The sequence below is a fragment of the Macrotis lagotis genome, chromosome 8, assembly GCF_037893015.1.
Source record: "Macrotis lagotis isolate mMagLag1 chromosome 8, bilby.v1.9.chrom.fasta, whole genome shotgun sequence".
In the NCBI taxonomy this organism is placed as follows: Eukaryota; Metazoa; Chordata; class Mammalia; order Peramelemorphia; family Peramelidae; genus Macrotis; species Macrotis lagotis.
In genome coordinates, this window is record NC_133665.1 from 196,794,540 (window position 1) to 196,818,960 (window position 24,421).

General features: G+C 48.8%; 1 protein-coding gene across 4 annotated transcripts in view; it reads left to right on the forward strand.

Annotated features, from left to right (window-relative positions):
- Positions 1-24,421, forward strand: part of VPS50 (VPS50 subunit of EARP/GARPII complex) — a 53,211-nt gene that overhangs the window by 17,564 nt on the left and 11,226 nt on the right. For 3 of the 4 annotated variants that reach the window (XM_074199364.1, XM_074199366.1, XM_074199365.1), the window contains 9 exons: positions 5,140-5,272; positions 9,411-9,502; positions 11,523-11,617; positions 14,552-14,650; positions 19,247-19,337; positions 20,463-20,639; positions 21,187-21,305; positions 21,525-21,631; positions 24,182-24,303. In XM_074199364.1, the coding sequence (XP_074055465.1) occupies positions 5,140-5,272; positions 9,411-9,502; positions 11,523-11,617; positions 14,552-14,650; positions 19,247-19,337; positions 20,463-20,639; positions 21,187-21,305; positions 21,525-21,631; positions 24,182-24,303 (1,035 nt within the window). The remainder of the gene's footprint in view (positions 1-5,139; positions 5,273-9,410; positions 9,503-11,522; positions 11,618-14,551; positions 14,651-19,246; positions 19,338-20,462; positions 20,640-21,186; positions 21,306-21,524; positions 21,632-24,181; positions 24,304-24,421) is intronic. The other variant, XM_074199367.1, reaches the window with a different exon arrangement.

Here is a 24,421-nt window from a genome sequence, read left to right on the forward strand (position 1 = left end):
ATTGGTGGTGAATTTGCCCTTATTTGGTTTTCTTCTTTTTTTTTAAAAAAAATAAAATTGACCAATGGCTTATCTAATTGTTTTGTTCATAAAACCAGTTCCCAGTTTCATTTATTAGCTCAGTAGTTTTCTTCAGTTTCTTTAATCTCACCTTTAATTTTTAGGATTTACAATTTGATGTTTAATTGGGAATTTTAAATTTGTTCTTTTTTTAGTTTTTTACTTGCATGTCCAATTTATTGATGCACTCCTTTTCTGTTTTCTTAATGTAAGAGTTTGTATAAAATTTCCCCTAAGATTTGCTTTGTCTGCATCTCATACATTTTGGTATGTTGTTTCATTGCTGTCATTCTCTTTAATGACATGATTTGTTCTTTGACCCACTTGTTCTTTAGGAATAGGTTATTCAGTTTCTAGTTAATTTTTAGTCTATCTTTCCCACTGTTCTTTACTGAATGTCATTTTTAGAAGCAGGCCCTTGTTTGGAAAATGTCCTAAGACTCGAAGTCCAGGGTGTCAGGTAGATAAGAACCAGCCTTTGGAGTAAGATTCGGTCAGTGGAGAGAATGGACATCGTCCGAGGCAGCTTCTATTCCCTCCATCCTCTGGTGGTGGTTATCAGGTTCCACTGTGGTGTTTTTTGATTTATTCATTTGTCAAGCTCCTTCATGTGTCTTTCCATTATCTCCTGGTCCCTGATGAAGACTTACAGGCTAGTGGAGAATATGAAGAGCAGACCTAGGATGTTTGTTTTGGAGCCTCAGCTTCCTCCTTTGAGGAACCTCATAGTTGTTTGAATTTGCATTTCTTTATATGATTATATATAGCTTTAATTTCTTCATTTGAGAATTGTTTATTCATATCCATTGACTATTTATCAATTGAGGAAAGACTTGTAACCTTATAAATTTGATGTAATTCTCTATATATCTTAGAAATAAGACTTTTATCAGAACTCCTGGTTGTGAAAATTGTTTCCCAGGTTTCTGTTTTCCTTCTAATTTTGGCAGCAGTTGTTTTATTAGTGCAACAATTAGTGCAGCAATTTCTTGTTTGGTCATAAATTTCTCCCCCTTCCATAGATCTGATAGATTATTTCTTGGTCTGTTAATTGGTCTATGATGTCACACTTTATGTCTAAATCCTATACCTTTTTTGATCTTATTTGGTATAGGTGTGAGATATGGATCTATGCGTAGTTTTTTGCCATACTCTTTTCCAGTTTTCCCAATAACTTTTGTCAAATAGTGAGTTCTTATCTCAGAGACTGATGTCTCTGGGTTTGTCAAATAGTAAATTGCTGTAGTCATTTACTGCAGTTTCTTTTGAACCAATCCTAATTCACTGGTTCATTACTCTGTTTCTTAACCAGCACCAGGCAGTTTAGATGACTGCCACTTTATAGTATAGTTTTAGATCTGATAGAGCTAGGCTACCTTCCTTTACATTTTTTTCATCAGTTCCCTTGATATTCTTTGTTTTTTTATTTTTATTTTTTGCAAGGTAATAGGGTTAAGTGACTTGCCCAAGGTCACAAAGCTAGGTAATTATTAAGTGTCTGAAGCCAGATTTGAACTCAGGTACTCTTGACTCCAGGGCCGGTGCTCTATCCACTGTGCTACTGTGCTACCTGGCCCCCCCGCCCCCCTTAATATTCTTGACCTTTTGTTGCTCCAGATAAATTTTGTTACTATTTTTTTAGCTCAGTAAGTTATTTGGCAGTTTGATTGGTATGACACTGAATAAGTTGTTTAATTTGAGTACTCTGCAAGCTTCTTGTAGGGTTTTTATCACTGCCTGTGACAGTGACTGGCTGCTGTAGTTTCCTGAGGCTTTGGTCCTGCTAGAAAGCTCCCCATGTGTTTGGGTTCTCTTGTGGGTCCCTAACCTGAGTCTTCTTTCACTTCTCTTCAGGCTGGTTTTCCTTGCACATTGAGATGGTCAAGATGGCTGTTGGGGTCTAGACTCAGGCAATGGTAGCATTTGTAAATTCTTATAAGGTTGACATTAGAATCATAGGGTTCTAATCTAGGAGTTTCCATGATAATTTTCCTAAATGGAAGGTAACTTCCTAAATCTGTTCCTTCTTCCATCTTCTTCCTCGAGGCCTCAACCTCATTATTGTGAGTTCATAATCCTTAAACCAAAGCCATCTAGGGATGCCCGTCAGTTGAGGAATGTACTAGTACCATGCTAAAAGGAATGATGAGCTGGATGTTCTTAGAAAAACCTGGAAAGATGAACTGATGCAGAGGGAAGTAAGCCGAACCAGGAGAAGAGTGTAGATAACAGCCACCACTGTGAAAGATTCAGCTACTCTGATCATGACAGCAATCCAAGATGATTCCAAAGTACCATGATAAAAATGACCTGATGGGCTCTGAGTGCCGAGGGAAGTGAACGTTATCATATTCTTTATTTTTTGTGATTGTGTGTGTGTGTGTGTGTGTGTGTGTTTTGAAACATGGCAAATATGAACTTCATATGTATAATCAATATCTTGTTTTTCTCAAAGGGTGGGAGAGAGATGGGAGGGAGAGAGAGAATTTGGAACTCAGCTTCAAAACATGAATATTGAATATTTTTAACATGTAGTAAACAGAAGATTTAGCACATAAATTAAAAATTTATTTTAAAAAACCCAGAGTTTTCTACATGTTCTTCCTGAGGGGACTTGGCATCACCCTATTTCAGTCTGAGGGAGGATCATAGGGTAATTAAGGAGGATCTATTGGTCCTGAGACGGAGCTGTTGGCTGGCAGCTCAGCTTATGGCAGGTTTCATTTTCTGGTCTGTTAATCCCTGCCAGATGGAAGAGAGACCTAGGACATGTTGTGCCCTCTCTTCTGATTTATTCTTTGAGGGAAATGCAGTCAAGGGGACCTTCCTCTTGTGTACCTGAAAGGAAGGGTGAGGATTAATTAGATTGAATTTATTTGCCTCACACCATATAAATCTACCAAATGTTGTTAGATCATGCTTCAGGGCCTGGGCCTTTCAGCTCAGCTGATACTTCCTGAGTTTGGGTCCACGGCAGCCTCAGCCTCTGAGGCATAGAGGCCGGTTCACCTTGTTGGACCTCAGCTTGATTAGCTCATCCTTTATCAACTTGTGTATCTGGGCTGAACAGACTAGGAAAGATGTCAGTGGCCCCCTTCAAGGAGAATTGGGGAGGCTGAAAAGCCAGTTGAGTGATTCCATGAGAGCAGCTCCAGGAAGCACTCATCTGTGATTATTCCGAGAGGATCTGTCAGCCTGTTTTCACCTCCATATTTGTGCCTTCTTTCTCTCATACTGTTGTAGGCAGAGGGTGCATGCATGTGGAGGGCTTTGCTCTCCTTGTTTCCTCTGAGGGCCTCCTGAGAACCCTCTGCCGACTGGCTGTGTGGAGTAGTAGTGTGCTTGTTCTCCTCTGGGATCCCGGGCTCCTCCTGGTTGGCCACCTGCTAGCCTTTAGTTCCTCTGGGTTTGTCCACCATCTGCAGGTATTGTTGAGTGGCTGTCTTGTCTTGTAGGACCACAGTGGGGCGCCTTCATGGTCCAGGAGCAGTGACCATAAAGGATGGGCCTGTCCAGTCATGGCGTGGGCATTCTCATATTAGCATCATTTTCATTCTTCTGAGCTGCTTCTGCTCATCATCCCTGAAGTGGAGGGTCTTAAGTGACCCTTACCATGGACAACTTCTTCCTCTCCCTTGCTTGTGCCGTGCCCTTCCGAATAAATTTTAAGTTGTAAGCTGTTAGCCATTACGATCAGTGCAGATGTTTTTCTTTTTCATCCTGGTTGTGTGTTCTCTGTTATGGGACTGTTTTCTTAATCTGGAGTCATGCCCATTCTCCTCCTTAGCCAGTTCTCCAGGGGAGCCCACAGTTTAGATTAGGAGCTCATTCGGAGCTTTTAGAGAAGGATGACAGAGAGTAAGGGCCGGAAAGTGCTCGAGGCAACAAGTCTGAAGAACACTTGAGCATCCCAAGAATGTTGGTCAGTGAAATCAGAAGGACAAGTGGGCACAAAGTGACTGTGATTTGCAATGATTCCCTTGAGACTTCCTCCAGAGATGACATGGGAGGCTTGCATCTGCCTGGTCCAGCCTCTTTTGTTATTTGAAATAGCTGAGGAACTTGAAGCCCAGAGGCTTTAGGGTCACACAGGGAGTGATTGCTTTCTGTCCCCCATCAGCCTCTGGGCCAGGGGCCTCACCTCACCAAATATTCAAGGCTTTCCTCCCCTGCCTCTGCCCTGCCTTTGCCCTCCTTCCAGCCCACATGGTCCCGTGTATTCACTTGTGGCAGTTCCTTGGAGTCTGTTTACCCATTCTGTATCTGGGATATGCACACCTTTCTCATGTTCTACTGTCTTCTCCCAGGGTTCAGCTCAGGTGCCACTTTCCTTGTAGAACATCCTCCCCCCCTTTTTTTTTTTAGGTTTTTGCAAGGCAAATGGGGTTAAGTGGCTTGCCCAAGGCCACATGCTAGGTAATTATTAAGTGTCTGAGACCGGATTTGAACCCAGGTACTCCTGACCTCCAGGGCTGGTGCTTTATCCACTGTGCTACCTAGCTGCCCCAGAACATCCCCTTCTTGTTGTGCTCTTTGCACCCCTTCACGTTCACTTGGTGGCTCTTGCCCAAGTCCCCAGAATGGAACAGGGGCTTGAGGGTCAGAATGCAATTGCAGGAGCAAAAACTGTGCCTTGTGTCCAGGTTGTCCAAGTCTTAGTTTAGAGGGCACCTAGACCCAGGTGGATGATGCCAGACCACAAGGTGTCTGGGGCAGCCCCTTTATCCTCTGGAGGCAACCAATGCCAGTGGCTCATTGCCGGGCCTCTCAGACACTGGGAAGTCTTTGAAGAGCACTTGGGTCAGCTTGGTGATCTGAGGCCCTTGACTCCTGCCTTTTGCTGGGTCTGAAGGAGTGCTGTATCCAGAAGAGACCCCTCTGTTTGGGGACAGGACTTCAGGACCATGGGGTTCTCAGTGTTGTCTGTGGGGTCTTTAGCTTGTAGGGTCTGTGGGGCCCCAGTGTTCTTAATGTGCTCTCTGGGGTCCTACTGTATGAATTTTAGTGAACCTTCAGCATCATGGGCTCCCTCAATTTGTGTCTTGTGGGCTTCTCATGGAAGTTTCTTTTTTTCTACAGCATGTGACGACTGACAGCTACATCCCGTGCCTGGCTGACCTCTGCAAAGCCCTATGGGAAGTTATGCTCAGCTATTACAGGACCATGGAGTGGCATGAAGCCCATGACAATGAGGATACCACCAGGGTGGCTGGTAGGACCCTCTTCTGGTTCCTGGGCTACCTCCCCGCCAGCCACTGCCTCCCTGTGTAGTGTGAGGAGGTTTGCCCATGTCCCTGTGGACCTGCCCCAGCCATGGCAGCTCCCTGAGAGGTGTTCCTCTCTTGGGAGAGGTCTGGGGGGGGGCAGGCTTGTACCCCCCCGCCCCTGCTCAGAGCCCTGGGGTCTGGCTTTTGCCTCCTGCTGTCCACATCAACTTGGAGCTGGGCACATACTGCACCCCAATTAGGAGTTTTAGCCTCCACCCACTTCTCCCTCCTTTCTGTGCTCATGTATTCTTTCCTTCTCCAAACTCTCAGAACAAACGAATCCACCCCAGGATTTCTGCTTGTCTTTTGTAACTCCTTCAGTCTCATTTGAAGACATGATGGCCCTGAGGACCCCTTGTTTCTTTACTGCCTGATAAATGTTAACTCCACATCACCCTACAGATCCTCTGATTGCTCAAACAGATGACTTCTCTGGGCTTCTCTGGACTCTAGTTTTTGCCTTTCCAAGACCTAGGGAGCTCTGGGGTTTTCATCACAAATGTTTGGAATCCTCTCTTCCATTCAGTGTCATTTTTTTTTCCTTGTAGGAATATTCTCTGCTTTGCAGAGTGAGTTAATTTTGGTTAAAAGCCTCTCTAGTTTGCCTTTTGCAGTTTTGTATTCCTCACTCCCTGTTCTTCAACTGGGGCAGCTACCATCTTGTGTGATCCTGGCTAGACCTGGCCTGCTTCTTTCTTTGTTTGCAATATTTTACTTTCACATGGGGGCCAGAGATTTGAGCGAAGACATTTCTAAGACTTTTTTTGTTTTGGGGGTCCCCTTCAGGGGACCAGTGGATTTTTTTTTTCTATCTCTTCTTTGGCCTCTGGTTCTAATAACTTTGGGCAGTTTTCATTTGTGATTGATTGAAATAAGAGTGTCCAGGATTATTTCCAGTTGTAGTTTGTTCTCATATTACTTCTTGTTCAGTTTTCAGGGAATCTGTTTCTTGGGAAAAGCTTATGGCTTTCTCTTTTAAGCTGTTTGTTTCCTCCAGAGCTTTTATTTCTTGGTGATTATACCCAAGGGCCCTCTCTTTTCCCTGAATGTCTCTGTGGCATCTGACCCTCTCTCTTGACTTTCCCTCAATGACCCCAAGGAGGCCCCAGTAAACTGGTCCGGGGCCCCAGTGACTTGACCCAGGGCCCTTCTCTTCCACCTGGATGTCTCTGTGCCTCTCTCTTGGTCTTGCCTCAGTGACCCAAGATAGGCCCCCAGTGATCCAGCCCAAGGACTCCTCTCTTGCCTGGATATTTCTGTGGCATCTGACCTCTCTCTTAGCCTTCTCTCAGGGTCTGGGCCCAGAGGCCCCTTACCTTGTGTGATGCTTTCACAGCTTTGTGACTTTTGGCTCTTGTGACTACCCCTCATCTCATCTTGGACACCCCTCTGGTCTTCCACATTCCTTCTACCTTCCTAATGTTGGCACCCTGACTTCTGCCCTTGGTACTTCCATGGCTTTCATGCCCCAGCTTCACATGGTTTTTTGCAAGCCAAATGGGATTAAGTGACTTTCCCAAGGTTCCACAACTAGGTAATTATTAAGTGTCTGAGGCCGGATTTGAACTCAGGTCTTCCTGACTCCAGGGCTGATGCTCTATCCATTGTGCTACCTAGCTGCCCCTTCTGTTCCCATTTTCCCTGATGCCTGCTGGACTCCTTCACTTGTGTATTCCTCATATGTGTGATAAAAAAATCTTCAGGGACTGGTCTAAGTGAAAGAAAGTTTTTATTTGTTTTTCTCAAGGGAAGGGAACACTCCCAGGTCTCATAAAGGTAGGGAAGATCAAGGAACTGCAATCAAGATTCAAATGAAGCAAGATGATATAGGTCCTAACACAGGTCTCCCCTCCTGGACCACCTTCTCCTTTAACCCATTGGCTGGGTCTCTGGAGGTACAACCTTATTTGAGGAAAATCTACCCAGTACCAAAGAAAAGAATGAACTGTTTTCATGAAATATTACCTCACCATCCAAATGGTGAGAATATCAAAAAATGATTTAATGACCTTCTATGCCTATCTAACTGAAGAATGTCTAAGAATGCAAGGTCTTTCTTGGAATAGTAGTTAGGTGCCTTGCTTGGATTGCAAGGTCTTTCTTCTAAGAATAGTCTAAGAATAATAGTTTGTTCTTTCCTTAATGTTTCTTAACCCTGAGAGAAATATTAACCCTAAGAGGGTTTTATTGGGGATATTCCACTCACTCGGCTCTGAAGCTTGGGTGGCCTGAGGTTTTTCTCCTCTTTGAGGTCTTGACTTGTAGATCTAGAGTGAACCCTGCCCCCCCAGTCATTTCCCAGTTTGTTGGGTCTGAGCTCCTTAATTCGATATTCAAAGCCCTCCACACTGGGGCCCTAGCCTGCTCTTGCACTGGGATGTCCCTTTGGTTCAGCCCTGGGCCCTGAGCCCACCCAGGTAAGAGTAGGCAATTGCTGCTGCCATGCCTCCTTCCTCTGACCCAGGGGCCAGCTCTGCTCCTCCTCTGCACTGTCTCATGTCTGCGCTCTCTGGTCCCCCTTCTTCCTCTCTTCACTAAGTGCCTTTCTTCAATCACTGGGCACTAGTCTGAAAACCCTCCTTGGGCTGCAGGGCTGAACATAGAGACTCCTGATCTTAGTGGAGCTGTTCCTTCTGCCAGCACCGAGTGGAACTTCCTTTAGCAGGTGGGCAAGACCCTCCCCTTCTCTCCCCAACCCCTTTAGTACCTTGGCGTGTCGAGCCCTGGATTTGGAGGGACCTGTATCAGTACCCTTGGTGTTGTGTCTCTTACCTTCCCCATTCATGGCATGGTTAGATGTTCATCCTTATGTTGTGTTAAAGCTATGCAATGGGCCCTGTTTTGTCCTTGGGCTGAGGAAGGGAAATGGGAACCTGCTCCTCAGACCCTGCAAGATGTCCTTGGTCTCCCCAGGGACTGGTCAGCTTGAGGATGGCCCTGGGACCCTCTAGCCTGAGGACTTTGTCTTCCTGCTCAGCTTCCACTGTCCCTTTGCTTTCCGGAGCTAGATGCTTTCCCCACTAGAGCTGGGGGATATCAGTCAATCAGTCAGTATGAGGATCACCAGTAACTGGGTTCACTTTAAATGTCATTTTATTTTTCAAGTAATAAACATTTATTTTTCCTCTTCCCTTTCTTTTTAGAGAAAAAGACAAAAGACACATCCCTCCCAACAAATATGCCTGGTCAGGAAATGTCAATTCTCCCACTGGCCAATTGAGTGGCGGCTTCCTCACTTGTCTTGTAGAATTGTGGGTGATACTTGTGTTGATCAGATTTCTGGAGTTTTTCTACGCAGTGGTTTGTTTTTCCAGTGCTATGGTTCTCAGGCAAACACTGAGCAATCAGCTCATATAAATCTTCTCAGGCTTCCCTGAAACTCCTTTTCACCATTTCTCCTAGCACATTTGTATGGGGTCATTTGAATCAACTGTTCCTTTTCTTTGGTTCCTTTGTTGGGTACATCTCTGTGTTAAAGAGCATTTGCTGTTTAGTTCACACTGAGTGCTGGTCCATCTCTCTGTCTGTCCATCCGTTCATCCATTAGCATGTATTCATCAGGAGCCCCTTGTGTGCCAGCCACTGTAGTAGGAGCTGTAAGTGTCCAGACAAACAAAAATATTGAGATGAGAGAGATGATAAAACATACTCAGAGGAGAGGGCAGGTCATCCCAGAGGAGGAGATACAGGTAGCTGGTGGTGAGAGAGGAGGGGTCTGGGTGTGAGCTGCGTCTTGAAGGGGCTGGGCCGGGGGGTGGCTGATGGAGGTTGGTCTGAGAGGGGAGAGGGAGCTGTTGGAGGCCCTGCTGAGGGTCAGACTCAGAGACAGCTGGCTTTGGCCTGACTTAACTTCCAGGTGTTGTGGGGATCAGAGAAGATGCCACCTATGCCTCTTGCCAGCTTTTAATTGGTATTGTGGTTGTCACCCTCCTCAGTGTTTTGTAGTACGGCTCCTCTGTAGTGAAGAACTGGGTGACCAGGCAAGTCCCGGGAAGGTCATTATCCAAAAAAGAGGAGAATGCCATTCTTGGCTCCTGTTGGGGTGAAGCCAACCCGGAGATCCCTTGTGTCTTCTTGTTTCAGAAGGGAGTGGCACGGCAGACTCGGAGGAGAGTAATTTTGACCGCAACTACGTGAAAAAGAAGCTTGAACACGGACTGTCGCGAATATGGCAGGTTGGTTTTCTGAGATGGGAGAAGGGTTGGTGTTGACATTGTGGATGTGCATGCATGTGTGAGCGTGTGTGTGTGTGTGTGTGTGTGTGTGTGTGTGTGTGAGTGTGTCTATGGTGTATGTGTGTGTGACTAGATCACAGCAGAGGAAGAAGGTGGCCCCCCAGTGGCCCTGATGATAATGATATGAATGATAATAACACTCCACGTCCATGGATTTTGGGGTGCCCTCAACAGATTCAGCTTGGCAGGACCCCAGCTGCCATTGCTAGGCCTCTGGCCAAGCCAGCTAGAGTTGTCCTCCTACCACCAGGGCAGGTCCCTTCATTGCCGTTGGCCTCGGTTTCTTCAGCTGTCAAATGGGGATGATCGTGCCGGTACCATTCTCCTAGGGTGGTCATGAGAGTCAAAGGGCATAACAGCCATTGTACTTAGCGAAGGTCTAGCTGTTGTTATGATGGGTGTGATCTAGAGGCATGACTTGGGCAGCCTGACTCTAGGGGCAGCTGGGACCCAGGGCTGGCTACTCCAGGCGTTAGGCTTTCCCTGAGTGTCCTCAGCTGCCTCTACACCACTTGCTGAGGCGGGAGCAGACAGGAGCCCCATGACTCCACAGCTCCTCCTCAGACAGGAGCCTCATGACTCCACAGCTCCTCCTCAGAGGGTTTTGGCCTTCCCTTGCTGGGAGGGTTGAATGCACCAGTGAGACAGTTCAGACATCCTTGCCCCAGGGTGTGCAGTGGCACATCATTCTGAACGTTCTACTGAAAGAGGAATGATGACAGTGTGAGAATGTCCTTTGGGGACAACCAGGTGGTGCTGTGACAGAGCACCAGCCCCAAAGTCAGGAGGACCTAAACTCAAATGAGAGAGAGAGAGAGAGAGAGAGAATGAGAATGAGAATATGCCTTTTGGGAGTCACTTCAGGGAGTTTCATTCATTTGTCCTTCAACTTGTATATACATTCTGAAAAGAGAGGCCTCCCCAGCCCGTTGGTGGGAAGTGTTTGGACACAGGCACACCCTCCTGCAGATGCCTGCACACACACTCATACACCATATTTCCATTCTTGGATGAATGGTTCAGCCTGTTGTGGACTCTGTGGTGCTGTTCAGATAACAGAGGCCCTTAATCCTTCCATTGAGCAACCCGGGGTGGGGCAGCTTGCTTTGGACCTAGGGGAGGTTTTGTGAACAGCCAGTCATTTTTAGAGAGGAGATCACTGCAAGGGCTTTGTTCTAGTATGGAGTCTGGGAAGACCCAGGGTTGGCCTGGGGACAAGCACAAGGCGCCCATTTGATGGCAACTGGAGAGGGCCCAAGGCCTCCTCCAACAGTTTAAGTGCCTGTTTCTTGTTCTGTGACTGGAGACCACCAAAATCCTGAACTCAGGTTCATTAGTTTCAAGCCTTTAGAGGAGACCAGTTCTAATGAGATGTAATTATACTTGAAGCATGAGTGGGCGAATTTTAAAGAGAGCTGAAGATGTGATCTGATTTAGAGATCACTGCCAATTAAGTTGGACTTTTTTTTATCATAATATTTCTGTATGTTGATGTTGGAGGAAGAAAGTTGGGAGGGGTATTTTTTAGAGAATTTCACCTACATGAATTTGGGGGGGGCATTTCTCAGCTGTCTCCCTTTTGTTATTCTTAATAAATTGTGAAGAAGTGTTAACGTTAGAGCAGGGTGGTCAGACCGGAGGTCCTGGGCTCATGGTTGGCCTCCTAAAGCATTTTTGTGGTGAGGGTTGCCCATCAAGGAACTCTCTGGGCCTGAGGGACATGTGGATTGTCAGGGCCCATTAGTATGGGGCCCCATGCTGAGGATCTCTCTACATCACAGAAATCAGACCTACACACACGTGTGTACATGTTCACACAAACACATTTGCTGAGCTCACTTAGAAACTGTCCCTTCAGAGAGGTGGCTCCTTTTGCAGACCCTCTGAGCCATCCTTCTGGAGGACTTGCCCAGACCTTCTAGGGCTGGCAGAACTGATCGGGAAATATCTTATTTTACAGGATGTCCAACTCAAAGTGAAAACCTATTTGTTTGGGACTGATATGTCTACATTCAAGTATGACGACTTCATCTTTGTCTTGGACATAATCAGCAGGTAGGGTTGGGGTCCAGAGTGCACCACCCACTCCTAATTTATTGAGTCCTTGAAAAGGGTGTGGCCAGCTGTAACCTGGTGACACGCGAATACCCCTCATCTTCCCATGGCGTGGGTACCACCAGATTGGGACTGCCAGCTGGCCAGATCCTACCATTCTCTGTTCTTCCTACCCCATTGGCCCATGGCTTCCTTCATGCTGCTTTTCCCGCTGGGTGTTTGGTGATATCCACATGGGGGTACACACCCATACACACACACGTAATCCATGGCATAAATAGAAGAGATGCATTTCCCTTCTTTCTGCCTCCCTCTTTGACTCCTACACCTGTGCCCCAGAAAGCTGAGAGGAGAAGGACCCTCCCATTGATTAGCCATGTCTAACAGCCATGTTTGTGGTGGCGAGGGTTGCCCATCCAGTGGGGAGTGACTGAACATATGATGGGATCTGGAGGGGATGGAGCAATGGGATGCTGTAGTCCTCTGCAAAGTGACCAGGTCTGGCCTCTGAGGCTGGGGAAGACACAAATTGATGCCAAGGAAGAACCCCGTGAGAACAGCCTTGTCAAGACAAATGGCTTGAAAAGGATGTGACCAGCCGGGTCTGCTGAGAGATACTCCAGGCTTAGGGTGTGTCTGTTCCGCTTGGCTCTGCTTATTGGTTACTAGGGCTTTTGGTTGGATTTGGGGGAGGAGGGGCACAAACATTGATGCTAAAGGAAGGGGGAAAAGATGGGGTGCTGATGCATTTCTTAAAACTGCAGGAGAGACTCGAGTAAAGCATAAACAGGATAGTTCTGAAAGGATTATAGAATCAAAGCCAGACTTTCACATATACATCTCCTTTAATGTCTCCTTGGTATATGGAAATGCCCTTTTTATATTAAAAATATAAAATAGGGGCGACTAGGTGTCACAGTGGATAGAGCACCTGCCCTGGAGTCAGGAGTACCTGAGTTCAAATCCTGCCTCAGACACTTAATAATTACCTAGCTGTGTGGCCTTGGGCAAGCCACTTAACCCCATTGCCTTGCAAAAACTAAAAAACAACTAAAAAAAGATAAAATAATATTAAAAAGTATCTCTTTGTTCATGTATTCTCAGTGTCCATCCCACTGCCTATACTGTTTGGTCCACTTGGAACATTTCACTGTCTATAGGGAGTTTCTCTTCAGTCAGACTCTGTGCAGGGCCTCTCTTGTCAGTGGGGGATCACAGTAGCAACCCTGCTGCCCCATTTTAATTTTCGCTTGGTCTTAATATTCTTGAGTTATTTCTGTTGTGATTTTGGTCCCTGTGTGAGAGTCTCCTTGTCGAGGGGTCCATCTGCTGGACGGTCCACCAGCCTAGAGGCAGTAAAGGTTCTGAAGATTTGGCAGATGAATTGGGAAGATCTGGAGTTTATGCCCCTAAAGCTTAAAGAGCTAGAATTTATTCCCAATAATGGATTTCATGGAAAAGTAGAATTTAGTTTATTTTTTTTTTAACTATTTTAAGGGGCAGCTAGGTGGCATAGTGGATAAAGCACTGGCCCTGGAGTCAGGAGTACTTGGGTTCAAATCTGGTCTCAGACACTTAATAATTACCTAGCTGTGTGGCCTTGGGCAAACCACTTAACCCTGTTTGCCTTGCAAAAACCTAAAAAAAAATTATTTTAAAAAACCCTCAAAAAATCTATTTCTCCCTCATCCTTACTGGGAAAAAAAAAGCCCAAACCCTTGTAATATCTGGGTAGTCAAGCTTAACACGCTGGGTCTAAAAATGCCATCCTGGGCAGCATCCTGAGCCTGTTCCTCTGTCAGGAGATGGGCAGGTCCTCTGCCGTTGGGGCTGGTTGCTGCAGGTTTCCCAAGGTTTCTTGGAGCTGGATCTTTCATCAAGAAAATTGGTTATGAAGGACAGAAAGAGAGAAGAAACAATGGAAAGAGGAAAAAATGACTCAGAAAAGTGACCCTTCTGGAATACAAGAGGACTCAGAAATTAGTGATGAAGAGAAGCCTGACCCTATATTTCTGGAAATGATAAAATACAGTTTTTCAGAAGATCTGGACCTCAAGAACAGCTTTCAGAGGCAGCATGGACAGGATACCAAGTTCATCTCTTTGGGGATGTCCCCCAGACTCTACCTGAAGCCTCCCCTCCTCCTCCTCTGCTATTCCCTTGGGGATCCAGTCAGCTCTCCCAGACTTCATTACATCTTTGTGCAGATGACTCTTAGACTGACCTCGCCAGATGTCCAGGAGACATCTTAAGAAATGGACAATAAAAAGAGACATCTTCAGTAGTACAAAAAAGAAGTCATCATTCTCACCCCCCCCCCCCCCAAACCTCTCTCCTTCCTTGTTCTGCTACCTTCCTTGTTCCTGGAGAGGGTGCCTTTATCTTCCCAGATCCCAGGCTCACAACCTTGGACTGCTTTCTCACTTGCCCATTATTCATGATGGTGCCAGGACCTCCAAGCCTCCCCCTTCTCTGACACTGCCACCACCGTGCCCTTCACTTCTGGATGATTGCAGAAGCTGGTTGGGGGCCCACCATGTCCCCCCCTGCTCAGTCAAGCCCAGTGGCTCCCTCTTGCCTCCAGGATTCCAAGCTGGCCTTTCCTCCCTTTCCAATCTTCCTGCATCTTACTCTCCAGACCCTCCCTCAGCCCTCTAAAGACGTTCTCTCTGGCTATCCCTCCTTATCTCCTTTACCTTTCACTCTTAGTGCGCAATCACCTGCCTCCCCTGAGCTGGAGACACCAACATGCATGTTGTTGTTTGCATGTCACCAGAACATAGAATGCTGGTATACAGTCGGCGCTTAATGCTTATTAACTGACTGGCTCAATCATGTCTCTTTGGTGGGCATGCTGTCATTTCTAACCATCGTCTATTTTTCTTTGTCCATTTGTTTACGAAGAGCTTCCTGACTCGGCTTTCCTTTCAATAGGCTGATGCAAGTCGGTGAAGAGTTCTGTGGCAGCAAGTCTGAAGTTCTGCAGGAATCCATCCGAAAGCAGAGCATCAACTACTTCAAGAATTACCACAGGTGAGTGAGCGCTCTCGGTGCAGGTGAGTCTCCCAGTGTGGCTGGCAGAGTTGTCACGGTATGAGTGGACCCATCGTGCATCTGACACATCCCTAACTTGACTGGATCTGTTTCTGTGATCCCAGAATTTCTTTTCCTCTGTGTTGTTGGTGAGGCCTGGGCTCCAGTGGACAGGAAGCTGGCCTGGCCAGCCCAAGGTGGCCATTTCCACCCAGCTCTTCACAAGAGGCCCCAAGTGGCTCAGCCTTTCACCCAACGTAGAAGGGTTCCTGGGGCAGTGGGTGGGGGGGCTTGCGGGAAGACCATTGTGGAGGGCAATGGAAGGGCTCGGGGCTCTCTGAAGGGGGTGGGGCACTCTCACATGTGCCCTAGAGCATGGACTGGGCTTGCTCTTGTTCGCTTCTCAACAGCCTTAGTCTCTCTTCTGGGTTTAGACTCCTGACACCTCTTAGGCCTTCTCTCAAGGAGTTAGCAGGGTGGGCTTTGGGATGAACCTTCTCAATCCAAAGTGGGCATTGGATTGGCCCCTGGGCTCCTTGTATCCCCAGAGGATCCTCTCAACTTGGGAGACACTGTCTGCAGTCAGCATGGTCCTCCTGAACGTCTTCCTCTGGACAGACTTGACCTGACTTTTGAGCTGTGGACCTAAGGGCCAGTTTCCTCCCTGCCCCTGGTGTGGGTGCCTGGGAGTCCGATGCTCTCAGCACCACTAGCAGGGACTGGTGAGCAATCTGTCCAAAGCAGGCCACAAGACATGGATCCTGTCCAGGAGGTGGCATCGCTCCTGGGGAGAAATCTCTGCATTGTGGTCCGGTAATCCCTGGGCAGCTGCCCTCTTAGGGGATCATCTGGATCGACATGTTTGCAGGTGTCTTGATGGTCTTATGCCTGGAACCTGAGTGCAGCACTGATGGCCTTTGTGTGTCTCATAGGGTCCGCTTGTCCACTCTGAGTGTTTGCTTCTGGGCACTCGCCAGGTTGTCATCCTCAGAGGTGGCCCCCAAGACAAGGGAAGGAGAAGGAATTTGCATTTCTGCATTTCTTTATTTGTTGCACTTGATAGTATTTTATTTTTCTAATTACATGTAAATATAGTTTTCAACATTCATTTTTGTAAAATTTTTTCCTTTCCCCCTCCCCAAGATAGCAGGTCATTTGATATAGGTTATACATGCCCGATATTTCCAGATTAGGCTTGTTATGAAAGAAGAATCAGAACAGAAGGAAAAACCTCAAGAAACAAAAAGACTACCCAAAAGTGCCCTAGTCTGCTTTGCTCTGCATTCAGACTCCAGTTTTTTCTCTGGATGTGGATGACAATTTCCATCACAACCCTTCTAGAATTGGCTTTGATCTTGTGGTGTTGAGAAGAGCCAAGTCCATCCTAATTGATTGTCACCCAGTGTTGCTGGGAAAGTGCACAGTGTTTTCCTGGTTCTGCTCCAGATGTTCCTGCATCTGTTCCTGTAAATTTTCCAGATTTTTCTGAAATCTGCCAGCTCATGGCTTTTTCCTTTCTTGGGAGGGGGAGCTCTGTCTCTTTTTTTTTAGAATGTTGTATTTTTTCAATTACATGCAAAGATAGTTTTCATCACTCATCTTTTGGCAAGCTTTTGAGTGCCACATTTTTCTACCTCCCTCCCTCCTTGCTCCGCCATCACACTGAGTAATCTGATGTAGGTTATACATGAATGATCTTGTTTAAGATATTCCATGTTGATCATGTTGTGAAAGAAAAATCAGGGGAAAAGGGGAAAAATAAGAAAAGGAAAAAAAGCATAAAACAACTTTTTAAAAATGAAAATAGTGTGCTTTTAGTCTGCCTTCAGAATCCAGTTTTTTCTTTAGATGTGGACTGCTCCATTATATTCATGTCCCACATTTTGTTCAGCCATTGCTCAATTGATGGGCACCCCCTCAATTTCCAATCGTTTGCTACTACAAAGAGAACTGCTATAAATATTTATAGCAAATAGGCCATTTTTGTTAGTTCAACCTACTCATAAGCAGTTGACATTTTTCTAGCTGTTTAGCTCTGACTTTAGTTGTGTGGAGTCTTTTGTAATTGTGTTCATATAGTTCCTAGGTTTGTCTTGGCAGGTAGTCTCCCAAATATTTTATACTGTTTATAGTTATTTTACATGGAATTCCTCTTTCTACCTCTTCTTGCTGGTCTTTGTTGGTAAGATATTAAGTGATTTAGGTGGGCTTCCTCTGTATCCTGCAATTTTGCCATAGTGGTTGATTATTCCAAGAAGGTTTTTAGTTGCCTTCCTAGGGTTCTCTCAGTATACCATCCTCTCCACAAAGAGTGAGAGTTTTGTTTCCTCCTTGCACACTCGAATCCCTTCAGTTTCATTTTCTTATCTCTCCAGTGGACATTTCTAGAACAATATTGACTAATAATGGGCATCCTTGTTTCAACCCTGATCTTACCGAGCAGGTTTCTGGCTCATCACCATTACCTGTAATGCTTGATGCTGGTTTTGGATAGCTGTTGCTTATCCATCTATTCCTAATAGAAATGAGTCCTGTATCGAATACTCATGTAATTGGTTAGGTTGTTGGTTTTTTTTTTTGACATGGTCAATTCTGCTGATAGTTTTCCTAATATTGAACCCACTCAGCAGTTCTAGGATAAGTCCTTCCTGATCATATTCTTGGGATAAATTTGTGTTCTCTTGGCTTAGACTTTATTTAGTTTTTGCCTCCGTATTCATTAGGGAAATTGGCCTCCAATTTTCTTTCTGTTTTGGCTCATCCTGGTTTAGGTGTCCTGGGCACTGAGCTAGGAGATTTACAAATGCTTTTCTTATTGATGGTCCCCCATTTTATACTTGGGGAAACTGAGGGACTTGTTGAGAGTCCTGCAGCTAGGAAGTGGCTGGGTTTGAACTCAGGCCCAGTGCTCTGTGCACTGTGGCTGGGATTTGAAGAAAAGATCTGTACTGTGGTGTGGGCAAGACTTTGGGCCTTTAGAACCTGAGGGATGGTGGCCCCTAGCCCAGGGACATTTGACATGGCCCCAGGTCTTCCAGCCCCCATCCTCCTCCAGGCACACTCTTCTCTAGTGGACTTGCTGTCCCCTAGAACCCTCAGATCTTTTTCAGGTGACCTGTTACCTCACCACCTTGTCTTTCTCGCCTTGGCCTTGTGCTCTCCACCACACATTGATTTTTTTCTTAATAGATCTGCTCCAGGATTCAAGCTTGTGTGGTTCCTATATTGGTAGAAGCATTGAACAAACATAGGAATTAATTAATTGATAAAAGCAGGGCCAGACCTGATCCCTGGACTCCACTGGAGACCTCCTGCTTCATTGATGTGGAACCATCTGGAAATAGACTTCTTGGGTCCTCAGCTATTCAATCAGTTGTTCAGTTGTGACTGGCTCCCCGTGACCCCAGTTAGGGTTTTCTTGACAGAGATAGCTATTTCTTTCTCCAGCTTCTTTTACTGATGGAGAAACTGAGGTGGGGATGAACTCTGACTCTAAATTCAGTCTGGTTAATTTTTATGGCCATTGAGGCCAGGGTGGGTCGTCCTTCCATAGAGAATTGGTTGAATTGTTTTCTAGCTCTGTGACCTCGGACCAGACTTGGTTGTCCTAAGGATGACATGCTTAGACTTTTCCCTTCCCTCCCTTTCCTAAAATTGGAACCCATGGGCATTCCTCCCCTGAGAGGAATGGGAGCTCAGTTCTAGATCAGGGGTCAGTCACCGGGCTCCTAAGCCTGGATGTGGCCGAGCCAGCTGGAGCCGAGGGACGGAAGGAAGTGCGAATCCTGTACCTGCCCTCACCAGAGTCCCCCTTCTTTGCCCCCCCTCCTTCTTGGTCCGTGGGACCCTCTGAATTCTCTGGAGGCAGTGGCTGGCTGGCCATGCCTGGCCTTCTTCTCATCCTCACTGTGGCAGCCAGTTTTTCCTTCTTTTTTTGCTGTTTCTGTGCTGTCGGCCTCCTCCCCTTGACCTTTTGTCATGCTCTTAACCTGCCCTGGGAGCTTGGCTGTGGCACGTGCATGACAGGTCACTGTGGGTGATGGTGGTAGGGACAAGTTTGCCTCCCCAACTCAGCCCCACCCTTGGGAGATTTCTCCTTCCAGAGTCATCCTGGGCCTCTTGCCCGTGCTGGTCCTCCAGAAGCCTCCCTGAGTTGGGACCTCTCTGCTCTCTTTCCTGGGCTTGTGCTGGGGAGGGAGGGTGGCGAATGGGGGGGTGCTGGTGGGCCTGGGGAAGCCACTTCTGCCAGGGTCTTCTTAGAGAAGCAGCTGAAGGGTCAGCACCCTTGACTGTTTCTCAAAGGCATTGTCTTCCCCTGGACTCTCCTTCTCTGAGATGCCCCCTGCCCAGTTTCCCACCCCCAAGGAGGGGCTTTCCCGGGTCCTCGCTGAGACTCGGCTGAGACGCTGCTGCTTTGGTGGTCTGTCCCGTCCTTCCCTGGAAGCCTGGCTGGTGGGGGGTGGGGGTGGACAGCCTATGACTTCTCAGCCTGGAAGCCCCCGAGGCCCCTGGGGGTCAGCACTCCCTTGGGGGGGAGAGGACGCATCAGTGGGCCCACCATGCATTAGGGGCTGACTGCCAGGTTCTGTTGTTTAGAACTCGACTTGACGAGCTGAGAATGTTCCTGGAGAATGAGACCTGGGAGCTGTGCCCCGTGAAGTCGAGCTTCAGCATCCTGCAGCTTCACGTGAGTGTGTCCTGGAGACCTGGGACCAGGGAAGGGTGGGCTTGGCATGGCCCGGGGCCAGGCTCCCTGTCCAGTGGAGCTCCCTGTAGGGTATTGGGCTGGGAGGCAGGGTTGTCCCAGGAGTCCCAGGACCCACACCTTGGTTCCCTTTGAAGCCCAGCTCTGGGGGGGGGGGCTCCCTTCCCCCATTCTTATCTGCCTCAGGGCAGGCAGGGCAGCATCACCTGGCACAGGCAGGGCAGGGGGTACGGTTAGTGTTGCCCAAAGGTAAGGTACAGATAGAACCTGGCTGTGCTGGTCCCGAGCCCGAAGACACATCTTCTGCTGGGGTCTGAAGAGAGATAGGTCTGGCCCTTCCTGGGGGGACGTGAATGCCTCAGCGGGTCTTTGAAGGATTGTGCCATAGGGACAGGTGGTGCCTGGGGAGATCCCTCACTGTGTGGGGTGGGGGTAGTCTGCTTGGTGCCTGGGGGCCTCCTCTAGCAGGGTGGGGATTTCTGCACCCCTGGGCATTTTTACAAAGAGGAATCACCTTGGGAGAACCACAGAGGAAGAAAATGGTCTGTGAGAGGCTGATGATGGTCCTGCCTTGTCAGGGACCCAGAGCCAGGTTCTGTATCTCACCTCTTTTCTCCTGCCACTGCCCCCAGACCTGGGTCCTGGTCACTTGTGGCTGCTCCCCCAGAGCATGAGTGGGGAGCCCCCATGGGACCTGAAGGGACCTCCCAGGGGAGTTTCAGAGGTGGTCTGGGGCAGGCCTCAGGGGAGCCTGGCTGGCCCATGATGGAGACTTTAGGAAACACCAGTGCTCTCTTGGTGAACTGATGAATCCAAGGGAGGGATCGAGGCTTTAGGAGATGCCAAAATTGGAGGGGCTCATCAGGTGGGGCAGGAGCCACCTGGGGGGCATGCTCCCAGAGTTAACTGAGTCACAAACTCCTGTTTTGACATCTGAAAGGGCTGCACAGGCTCTGGTTCTGTTCTAGACTCAGGTTAGGCCCTGGGCCATTGATCCTGTCCTCAGGCTGCTCCCATCTAAGGGGGGAGAGACCAGGGGAGCCGTCAGAGAGCGTTGGTCAGTGAGTAGTGCATCCTGGATGGATCCAACCCTGTGTCCATTTGCAGGAATTTAAATTCATGGAGCAGTCACGGTCCCCGTCGGTGTCCCCCAGCAAACAGCCAGCCACCGCGGCCGCTGCGGCCACCACCTTGTTTGAGCAGTACAGCAGTGGGGGGAACCCCTTTGAGATTCAGGCCAACAGCAAAGATGAGGAGTCTGAGGATGTCCTGGCTTCCAACGGGGTGTGTGTGGGGTGTGTGTGGGTGCTGGCTGGGGGGGGCCTCTGGCAGGAGAATATGGGTGATGCCACAGGTCACTCCGGGGTTGCCCCCCCCCCCCAGACCTGCAGCACAGGTGCCAGGGCAGCCTCCAGAGGGCAGGGTCGGCTGCAGGCTTGGTCTCTGCCCTTGTCCAGTGGAAAGGCCTGGAAAATTCTTGGGCCACTCCTCAGTGGGTTGGTCTTGACCTTCATGTATTTATATTTGACTCTGCAGGCACATGGCCTGCACCTTCTCTCTTTCCCTCCTTCCCTCTCTCTTTGACTTCCTTCCTCCCTCCCTCTGTCCTTTGTTTCCACCCTCCATCTCTCTACCCCCCCACCCTCCCTCCCCCGGTCCCTCCCTCCCTTGCTCTTTCCGGTGAGCTCTGACCCAGCAGGGGTCCCTGGGCTGGCAGGGGTCCCCAGAACCTGGCCTCTCCTTGTCTTTTGGGGTGGGAAGGGGTGAGGTGGCAGAGCGGCAGGGCATTGCCCAGGCCTGCCCTCAGTCTGCATGCTCTCTGCACCCTCAGTATGAGTCTGATGAGCCCGAGAAGAGCGCCTACCAGGATTATGACAGCGACAGTGACGTCCCGGAGGAGCTGAAGCGAGATTATGTGGATGAGCAGACTGGGGACATCCCTGTGAAGAGGTGACTGGCAGGGAGCTGGGTGCGAATCCAGTCACAGACACAGCTCTGGCTCTGTGACCAGGGGTGCGAGGGTCCAGTGGTCAGACCTGGCTCTCTGTAGCTCAGATGGTCCTCTCCCTCCTCTTCTTCTCCCTTCCTTGCTCCTCCTTCCTTCCTGTCTTTTCCTTCTCCTGTCTGCTCTCGTTCTCACCCTCTGCCTTCTCTCTCTTCTCATCTCAGCGTCTCCCGAGAAACACTAAGGAGCCGGAAGAAATCGGATTATAGTCTGAATAAAGTCAACGCCCCCATCCTGACCAATACTACCTTGAACGTCATTCGGCTGGTTGGTGAGTCAGGGGTCCTGGCCTCCTGTCCTTTTGTTGTGGGCCAGTGGTACTGTGAACTGGGCCCATGGGCATGTCCTGTTGGCCTCCCGCCAGCCACAGCCCCCTTTATAGTGAGATCATTGGACTTGGCGAGAGCCAGGTCTTGTGGCACAGGTCGAAGGTCTCAACTGCAGACGTCCGCAGGCAGATGAGAGCACAGATCCCAGAATGTGGCTCCCATGAGGATGGCCTCCTGTGAGCCAGGGTCAGTCTGCCGACAGTGAGCTTCTTGGGGGAAGGTGTGGGTGACTGGCCGGGCTGCTGGGGAGCGGTCACTGCAGTGATCATTCATCACAGTGCAGCGTTCTTGTCTCATCCCTAGTGGGGTAGCACGTGGCTGCCCCAACCTTGGTCTCACCTGCGAGTGGAGATTTCAGGGCCAGACTCCTTGTCCTGGCTGGGCCTCCGTGGGCCCCATCGGTGGCATCCAGGCTCCTAGAGGGTGGCTGCTGGGGCTCGCGGCTGCATGGGCTGTTGCAACTGGGCCCTTCTCCCCTGGTTGGTGACAGTCCTCCTCCTCTTGTTTCCTTTCTGTTTTTGTCTCCCAGGTTTATTGGTTGATTGATTGAGATTGATTAATTTTATGCTTCCCAAGCCAAAGAGGAGGGTGTGGCCCATCATCTTCGTCTCCCTTCTCTCACCTGCTCCTTCCTGCTGTCCCCTCACAGCCACGGTTCTTGAGCATTGTTGGCTGCCACCGTGCTGTGGGTGGTCCTTGTCCACATCCCCTTGACTTTTCTCTCCCTGGGTCCCCAGTTTCTGTTTGTGCATCATAGTGTCTTGTGGCCTTTCCATCCTGCGACCTGGGCTATCCTCCTGGGGACTGGCTTTTCTTTCCTGCTTGATCCCCTGTCCCTGAGGCAGATTGACTTCCCCTGCTCTCAGCAAATAGCCCAGAGATAGTCCAGTTAGAGGACTGGGCTCTGCCAAAGATCATGAGGCCAGCCTGGTCCCTGGGCCAGGAATCAGGAAAGGGAGGCTGCTTGCCAGGGCTTGGGCTGCCCGCCTTGGGAAGAGTGGTACAGACTTGGACAGGCCTTTCAGAATGCAGAATTGGGGAAAGAACATTAGAGTGGGGCTTTTGAGGTGCTTCTTACCTCCTTGGATGGTGGGAATGCTTCTCTCCTCTAAGTCCTCTCTCCTTCCTGTCCTTATGGTCATTCCTTGACCCTCAATGGGGTTTGCTCTGTTGCTGGCCTCAATGGTTTCTAGTGCGCTATTTGGGAAACTCCCCATGCCCACTTTCCAGTGAGTGCAGAGGATTGTCTCCCCCAGCCCTTGAAGTGGCCTGTATTGGGGGAGATTGAAGGGGACAAAGGCTAGCCCTTGGTGGGCAGGCACATACCCCTAGGTACATTATCCTCATAGTGGCCTATTTCAAATTAAACTCGCACAAGGTCAGCGCAAAAGGTCTCTTTTCCTGTGTAGACCCTAAGGAGAGCACAGCCTTAGCTCACCCCTTTCTCTGATGCCGCCTTGGTGTCATCAGCAGCAAAGGAGAGCTCTGGGAGTCTACTTGGCTCCAGAGGAGGGTAGGGCCAGAGGGCCAGTCCTGAAGTGACATCCCTGCCCCTCAGAAGGCCAGATTCTTCTATGTCCTCAGTGGGTGGACCCAGGGAGTCTGGGATCCCCTTCCAGGTTAGCTTGGGAGCTGGACACAGGAAAGGCAGGATCCCCTGCACACTTGGGGGGCTCTCCCTGTGAAGTAGGGAATTGGGGGGCTCAGGTCAAGTCAATGGCATTTATTTACTTTTATTTTTTATAAAAATGAAATATATTTGAAAATTTATTTGAGAAAAAAAATCTGTTTTTTTAATGAATAGAAATCTCTTTTCTTTCCCTGCCTCATCCCTTTCCCTACCCGCTAACAAAAACCAAAACCCAAATCCTTGAACCAAACAGACAGTGTTGAACAAGACATGTTCCCTCTTTGGCCATGTACTTTCTGCACCCTGAGGCCCCTCTGACAGGAGGTGGGCAGTTGGGAACTGTGTCCTGAGGCTATTGGAATGGTACCAGTCATTGCCCAGACCTTCAAGTCCTTGTGGAAAGCCCTCGCCAGGCTGCATGCCTTTCACTCTTTATAAAAGTCCACCAGATAGTTTGACCATCTCTTCAGGGTTTGGGTGTCCCTTTTGTGTCCAGCTCTCTTCTCATCACAGAGAGAGCTGCTGTCCGCAGGCCTCTGTTGCCTCATCTTTACAACGGGGCGTTGTGAGGCCGGCTCACGGTATTGTTAGGGCCTTAGCTGAGGGTGTGCCAGCTATTTCCTGTGGGGAGGCCCCTCCAGCTCGCACTTAGAGGTCTCCTCCTGTCACAGCTTCAACCTGGTTCTTGCTCCGTCCTGGGTCCTTAGACCTGGGCGTGGGGATCTTCTCCTCAGATGGTTGTCCATGCCTTCTGGGAGAGTGGATGGGGCCTGAATGGGAAGATGGCGACCGCTGGTTCCTCCTTAGTCAGATCTGTGTGTTGGGACCTGGGGCCCTTGACCACCCCTGGCCTTCCTTGCAGGGAAATACATGCAGATGATGAGTATGCTGAAGCCCATTGCCTTCGACGTGGTTCACTTTCTGTCTCAGCTGTTTGACTATTACCTCTATGCCATCTATACCTTCTTTGGTCGCAATGACTCGGTGAGTCGTACAGGGATGGGCAGGTGACACCCTGGGGGTATGGCGCCCAGCCAGACCTGCTTGTGGGGGGAGGGGACAGATACATACTCCAGGGCCTCCCCGGTGAATGGGAGTCTGG